The 7202-nt window shown below is 35.9% G+C and overlaps 1 protein-coding gene across 1 annotated transcript; it reads left to right on the top strand.

Annotated features, from left to right (window-relative positions):
• The first annotated feature begins 6 nt into the window (after positions 1 to 6).
• LOC144961754 (uncharacterized) lies at positions 7 to 7202 on the top strand. The gene is made up of 5 exons (XM_078894841.1): positions 7 to 121; positions 712 to 826; positions 2456 to 2536; positions 3143 to 3271; positions 5333 to 7202. The coding sequence occupies exons 1-5, from the start codon at positions 8 to 10 to the stop codon at positions 6217 to 6219; spliced, it is 1326 nt and encodes a 441-aa protein (XP_078750967.1). The 5' UTR covers position 7; the 3' UTR covers positions 6220 to 7202.

The following is a 7202-nucleotide window of genomic DNA, read 5'->3' as shown; positions in this document are numbered from 1 at the left end:
TGATGCAATGTTAAACTTAAAGATGAAGATTCACAGGCATTGTATTGGTGAAGTTAAACTTGAAGACAAAATATCAACAGAGCTTTTTTCTGTGACATCATCACATGGGACACAATGTCAGGTGAGATATTCTTTTTCATTTTCGTAGTTATAGTCTCTGAATGATGATGATGATAATGAAGATGTGTGATGATGGTAATAGTAATAACTGTAACAGTGGCAAAGGCGATAATAATAATGATGATGATTGTTGAAGATAATGATGATTATTAAGTAAAAAAACAGAGATTAAAACCATTCGTTATCTTAGAAGAATACAGGAGTCTCCAAAACACTTTGTGACTTTTCGTTGTCTGGTCTGTCTGACCAATTGATCTCTAGTTTTGAAAATGTGAAATGGAGGAATTGAGTTAACACAGACAAATAGCTAGAGGTGGCTAAATGAGTCAATAAAATGGAGATAAAGATAAAGGGAGTAAATCTGACTCATGAATGAACAAACAAAACAAAACAAATGACGTTTTGGCCTTTGGTCGTTTGTTTTGTTCATTCATGAGTCAGATTTACTCCCTTTATCTTTACTTCCATTTAACACAGACAAGATGTCTTGATTTTGTTTGTAACAAGTTTTGTAGTGCAGTGGTTGTCCAACATTGTTATAAAAATCTATAGCTTTATTGTATTTTTTCATTCTCTTCCTGTATTCCCCAGGAACCCTCCAATGTCAACAAAGATGACCAGAGTTATAGAACTATTAGTGAGGAGCCTGTTCCTTCCAGTGGTTTTGGTTCAGAGATCACGTCTATGGTTTTGGAGACTAGACAAGGTAATTTTGTGATATTGTAAATGACTTGTGAATATTTGTCCATTTTGAGTATGGGCTTTCTCTTCTCTGATGTGTAGGGTGCCTAGTTTTCCAGTCAATAGAGAGACAATGGATGGAGAGTTGGAAGGGGGAGGGGGGGGGGGGGGGGGGAGAGAGCGATTTCATCCATAATTCTATCACAAGAGATACCTTCGAATAACAATTTTCTACGACCAAAGCCTTGGTAATATCAGGGAGTTGACAATTACTATTACTGTTACTGTCTTGTCTTTCCCCTCAATATCCTTTTCACATCATTTCCACCTCATCCCTCCCATTTCACCTTAAAGGTGCCAATTCAAAATCACTATATTTTACATACAAATAAAATAATATTTGCTTATCTGTTTTCAAGTACTAGATGTAAATTATTGTCAGCTACAAGTGTATGGAACAGCAATATTTCAATCTAGAGATGGATTGTAGTTTCTTCTTGACTTTTTTCATGAATAATTGAGAACTCTAAAAATAATGAGATTTCTCATTTGGTCTGCCAGTTATTGTTTCAATCGAGTCTCTTTTTATTTCTCACAACAGCTACACAAAATCAGTGACAGAGTTGGGATGTCCCATAATACTGAGGTTACATTTTTATTTTTTTTTAAACTGTTGTCTTGTAAAACCCTGAGTCTTTACAAACATCATTCCTCACTCACTCATTTCCATGACCAGGGGTCATCTGAGGAGGACTCCAGGGATGCAGCCTTTACAATCCAGTGCCACTCATTTCAACCATTTACCTTTTCTATCAACTCGTTTAGCATCAGTCTTGTCCAATCCTTGATGTTTTTCTGCCACATTTTCCTTTGTCTTCCTCCTCTCTGTTGACTTTCCGCCTTGCATTGCATAACTCTTGCAAGAACTGTCATGTTCAGTCTTTTTGGGTGCATTCTTATTTATTTATTTTTTTCTTCTTCTTCTTCTTCTTCTTTTTCTTCTTCTTCTTCTTCCTTCTTCTTCTTCTTCTTCTCTTCTTCTTCTTCTTCTTCTTCTTCTTCTTCTTCTTCTTCTTTTCTTCTTCTTCTTTTCTTCTTCTTCTTCTTCTTCTTCTTCTTCTTCTTTCTTCTTCTTCTTCTTCTTCTTTCTTCTTCTTCTTCTTCTTCTTCTCTCTTCTTCTTCTTCTTCTTCTTCTTCTTCTTCTTCTTCTTCTTTCTTCTTCTTCTTCTTCTTCTTCTTCTTCTTCTTCTTCTTTTCTTCTTCTTCTTCTTCTTCTTCTTCTTCTTCTTCTCTTCTTCTTCTTCTTCTTCTTCTTCTTCTCTCTTCTTCTTTCTTCTTCTTCTTCTTTTCTTCTTCTTCTTCTTCTTCTTCTTCTTCTTCTTCTTCTTCTTCTTCTTCTTTCTTCTTCTTCTTCTTCTTCTTCTCTTCTTCTTCTTCTTCCTTCTTTTCTTCTTCTTCTTCTTCTTCTTCTTCTTCTTCTTCTTTTCTTCTTTTCTCTTCTTCTTCTTCTTCTTTTCTTCTTCTTCTTCTTCTTCTTCTCTTCTTCTTCTTCTTCTTCTTCTTTCTTCTTTCTTCTTCTTCTTCTTCTTCTTCTTCTTCTTCTTCTTCTCCTGCTTCTTCTTCTTATGAATTTTGCTATCATTATTCTAACAGAATCACAAAATTTGAAGGCAGAGAATGAGACTCATCAACAATCGAGATTAAGGACCCAAGTATGGGAGATTCTAGAGAAAAGTGAGTTGATTTTAACATATACAGAAGAGTGAAGGAAATATTTCTTCACAATATTCTGCAATAATCAAAAACAACAAAGAAAAAAAAACAAAAACCTTTTTATGATGCCATGTCTTGAACATGACAGTCCCAAGTCCATAGAATACTCAGAGCAGAAGGTCCTACTTAAATGGCACATGAAAGCTGGTGTTAGATACTATTTTTAGATTCTTTGCTACATCGTACACTCTGCTTAATGACGCACTAACCCGAACTCCAGAGGGTGTGCGATTAAGCGGAGTCGCCTGTATATCTACCCTCCACTGTAGTTTTGCTTATTATTCAGCTGTCGACAAATATGGGGATAACCCTTGAATCTCTTTTGATGAAATTGTTTGTGATACACATCAGCCAATAGACATCAACTTTTCCATAGAGATTAAGAACGAGTGACAAAAGTATCTATGAGAGAAAACATTCTTAACACATGATAAGATGTGTAGATATAGCTATTAAATCTAAACAAGATAAACTTCACATCATGATGAGATAGTTAATCATAATTTCAAATATAATCAGCTTATGTATGGAAAGACCTCCCTTGCTTTCTTTGTGTATCAATTTCAGCTGGCTATGCAAGTCTTGCTACAGAATCGATTGTGACTCAAATGATAGAGATGTTGATGAATGACACACTGGAGACAGAGGAACAGCTAGCAGCTCTTCTGGGAGTCAAACCTGACACACAATCCAATGGTAAAGATTTCACATTTACAATGATATTTATTTGATAATTTAATCAAGTTATGTGTTAAGTGTAAGAGATCAACTGACCATTTAACACTCACGACAACTTGATTAACCAGTCATTGAGCTATGAGTGGGTCATAAAATTACCTCTCTTCACTGGAGGAAATGAAAAAAATTTACTGTTTACATCCCAAAAGCATATTGTCAACCCATTGCGTCCAAATTTTTTCATAGTGATGAACAGTAACAATTGCCTGCTACCCTTTGATTAGATTCCAAGTATCCTTCCAGACCTAGGGCTCGAGAATATTTTCTGTACCATCCGGTTTTTGTAAAACAGCTATGCCTGATGTATCCCTGCGTTTAAATTTGATGTATTTCCAGAAGAGATTTGTTATGCCACCGTTCAGGTTTATATTAGAATTGGACTCAGCTTTGATCATGTCAGTGACGTATTGGTCATGCTCTCTCTTAAGTTGTGTGTTTCTTTCCTTACGAAGAGCTCCAAAATTGTCTCAGTCCTGTTTTTTGTTGGACTGTTTTGGAAAAAGAATTAACACACCATTACTGTATTTATTTTAAAGTTTGAGTCATATTTTATTGCAAACAATGAAGAGATCAAAGAAAATCTGCATTCTGAGATAACTGTTTGGTCAATCATTATCGGTATTCAAAATTCGTAATGTCACTTAAAATATAAGCCTACATGCAAAAAATGACGGCATCACATGTTGTAACTTTGGAGGAATTTGCAATAATTGTTGGCGTGGTAAGGCCCGCGGGACCAGTTTTTATTAACATTGACAAAACAAACAAAACATTGTAGTGTATTCCTCTAAGAGGGTTCTTGTGCGTGTGTCTGGATGAGACTTTTAGGTGATCTGAACTGAGTACACTGATAGTGTGCTCCTGGAATCTACATCTGTTCCCTATGTAAACCATTCCCCTTTGTCTTACTTTTTCTTATGTCATTTCAATTGTAAATCTAGAATGTTTTTTACTATCCAATTTTCTTCCTCTTTACTGGCGCTGATATGACAGATGTGTCACAGGCGCTGTAAAACCCTTTAAAACAAACAAAATTCCTCCTCCTCCTCCCACAAAAACACTACTACACTACTACTGCTACTACTCTACTACTATACTACTACTACTACTATTATTATTATTACTACTTCTACTACTACTACTACAACTACTACTACTACTACTACTACTACTACTACTACTACTACTACTTCTATCACCACATAATATCACATTTTCCAAGATTTTGTGTTTACTTGCTTACACTTACATTTATACCTTGGTTTTTATTAATGCATATCAGCCAAGATTCGTCAAAAAAAAAAAAAGCTGCGTTCTCATTGGTTCAAGCAGGAATCGTTTTTATAAACTTTGAGTACTCATACTCGGTATCTTTAGTATCAGATATCTACGAAACCTGCCGAAAATCGCCAAAATGATGTCGTTATTCGGAGGTTTTATCAAAAAGTGCGTCGTTATTTGGAGGCTATTTTTACTGATCTTATATAGAAAAAAAATCGGGACCACGGGTCAATGTCGTTATCAGGAGGTTGTCGTTATTCGGAGGTGTCGTAATCGGGAGGTTCCACTGTATCATCATCACCATCACCTTCATCATTGTTCGTCATCGTTATCATAATTTTGAAAAATGTATTTATTTGTTTATATATTTATTCATTCATTTATTCATTAATTTATTTTTGTAAGGCCTATTTCGTAGTTTGAACAGTTAACTAAATATTATTTATTATGGTGTCAAATTATTTGACAATGGTTTGTGTAATGAAACTAATGAGAAAAAGATGTGAAAGTTTATCTTTTGATTTGTAAGCTCGAAATTTGAGAAATCTCAACATTTGGATGTTCTCATTCATAGTTAGGATATAGTTTAGTTCTTCTGTTGCTGCAGACATCTCCCAGTCAACAATCTATGTTAATTATGCCTATCATGCATTTCTATCAGTGGGGTTGATTTCTCACTTCAATAAATGTTTAAGTTAATTGTTTCCTTGAGCTAAGAATTCTCTTATCAATTTACAGATAACAACGATGTTGATGGCTGTGATCAGTATTTGAATGATGGACTTCATGAAGACTTAAAAGTTGAAATTGATGTCGATGAAACTACGGACAGTTGTGTGGAATGGCACAAGCCTGGCACTGATGTCCAAACCAATCACGATACAATTTCAATCTTCAAGTCATCCATTGATGTTCAAAAAGAAGATAAAGCCCATGAGAAACCTAAAAATATGTCTCATAAATGTCATATTTGTGGGAAAGTATGTACTTGTAGATCAAAACTTTTAATACATACACGAAGCCACACCGGAGAAAAACCATTCAAATGTTTGACCTGTGGAAAAGCATTTATCAGCAGTTCAAGATTAAAAGAACACATGACAACTCATACTGGTGAAAAACCATTTTTATGTATGACCTGTGGAAAGGCGTTTAGTCTGGTTTCAAATTTAAAAAGACACATGAGAAATCATACAGAAGAAAGACCATTCAAATGTTTGACCTGTGGAAAAACATTTATCAACAGTTCAAGTTTAAAACAACACATGACAACTCATGCTCCAAAATCATTCATATGTTTGACCTGTGGAAAGGCGTTTAGTCGGGTTTCAAATTTAAACAGACACATGAGAAATACAGAAGAAAGACCATCCAAATGTTTGACCTGTGGAAAAACATTTATCAACAGTTCAAGTTTAAAACAACACATGACAACTCATGATAAAAAATCATTCATATGTTTGACCTGTGGAAAGGCATTTAATCACGTTGGAAATTTAAAAAGACACATGAGAACTCATACAGGAGAAAGACCATTCAAATGTCCGACCTGTGAAAAGGCATTTATAACAAAACAAAAATTGAAAAGACACATTAAAACTCATACGGGAGAAAAAGCATTCTAATGTCTGACCTGTGAAAAGACATTTAAAACAAAACAAGTATTGAAAAGACACATCAGAACTCATACGGGAGAAAAACCATTCAAATGTCTGACCTGTGAAAAGGCATTCATCACAAAACAAACATTGCAAGTACACGCCAGAACTCATACGGGAGAAAGACCATTCAAATGTCTTACCTGCGGGAAAGCATTTATCAGAAAATACAGTTTTCTAGTACACACCAACCAAAACTCATACAGGAGAAAAACTATTTAAATGTCCTACTTGTGGAAAGGCATTTAGACAGGGTGCACATTAAAAAAAACACGTCAAGACTCATACTGGTAAAAATCTGTTCTAATGCGTGACCTCCCCCATGTGGTCTCCGGGGTCCCTCAACTGAGAGGGAAAAGAATTGAGCCACCGTAAGCTCATGCGTGTCGTAGAAGGCGACTATAAGAGCCTTTCTGGTTTGGTGGTAACCAACGAAAAACCACCCGACTGGTGAGAACAAAAATGGAGAGACATAGTGGCTCCACAGACCCCCATATTCCAGCCCTTTATAAGAATGGCTTCATTCTCCCAATTTGTTATTTTTCTTGTCCTGGCAATCATCCCCAAACTTTTTCTCCCCCCAAATCCCAAGAACGTAGCAATTTAAAGATGTTTTGAGGAATGACGGTTTAAGTTTAAAGAGAGCAAGGAAAGGCGATGGCATAGCACAAATCCCACCCCCTTTTACCATATTTGAGCTATGATTTCCATTCCATACCCCATTTCCCCAATGATTCCAAATTTCCCTTCCTTATCAAAATTGAGTTGCCAGGACAGAGAGAGAGAGAGAGAGAACCGAGGAAAACAAGCCTTCTTAACTGTCTTCTATCCCCCAGTATCTCTATACCCTGTACCGTTGAAATAGGTTCAACGAGGAGATATTCCTTTCCAAATCCTGCACAGCAGGCACCTTTCTGCTGAGGGTGCGCAGTTCCGAGAGGACCCGATAA

Source organism: Berghia stephanieae, unplaced genomic scaffold (assembly GCF_034508935.2).
Source record: "Berghia stephanieae isolate SIO BIC M18660-M18661 unplaced genomic scaffold, UCSD_Bste_1.3 scaffold3986, whole genome shotgun sequence".
Classification (NCBI taxonomy): domain Eukaryota; kingdom Metazoa; phylum Mollusca; class Gastropoda; order Nudibranchia; family Aeolidiidae; genus Berghia; species Berghia stephanieae.
This window is presented reverse-complemented; position numbering and strand designations above follow the sequence as displayed.

What these genes read in the sequence shown, in the direction of transcription:
- LOC144961754 (XM_078894841.1), top strand. Translation starts at nt 8, where the DNA reads ATGTTAAACTTAAAGATGAAGATTCACAGGCATTGTATTGGTGAAGTT. An exon ending in GGTTTTGGAGACTAGACAAG is followed by an intron (nt 827 to 2,455) that starts GTAATTTTGTGA and finishes TTATTCTAACAG; the next exon opens with AATCACAAAATTTGAAGGCA. An exon ending in ATGGGAGATTCTAGAGAAAA is followed by an intron (nt 2,537 to 3,142) that starts GTGAGTTGATTT and finishes TATCAATTTCAG; the next exon opens with CTGGCTATGCAAGTCTTGCT.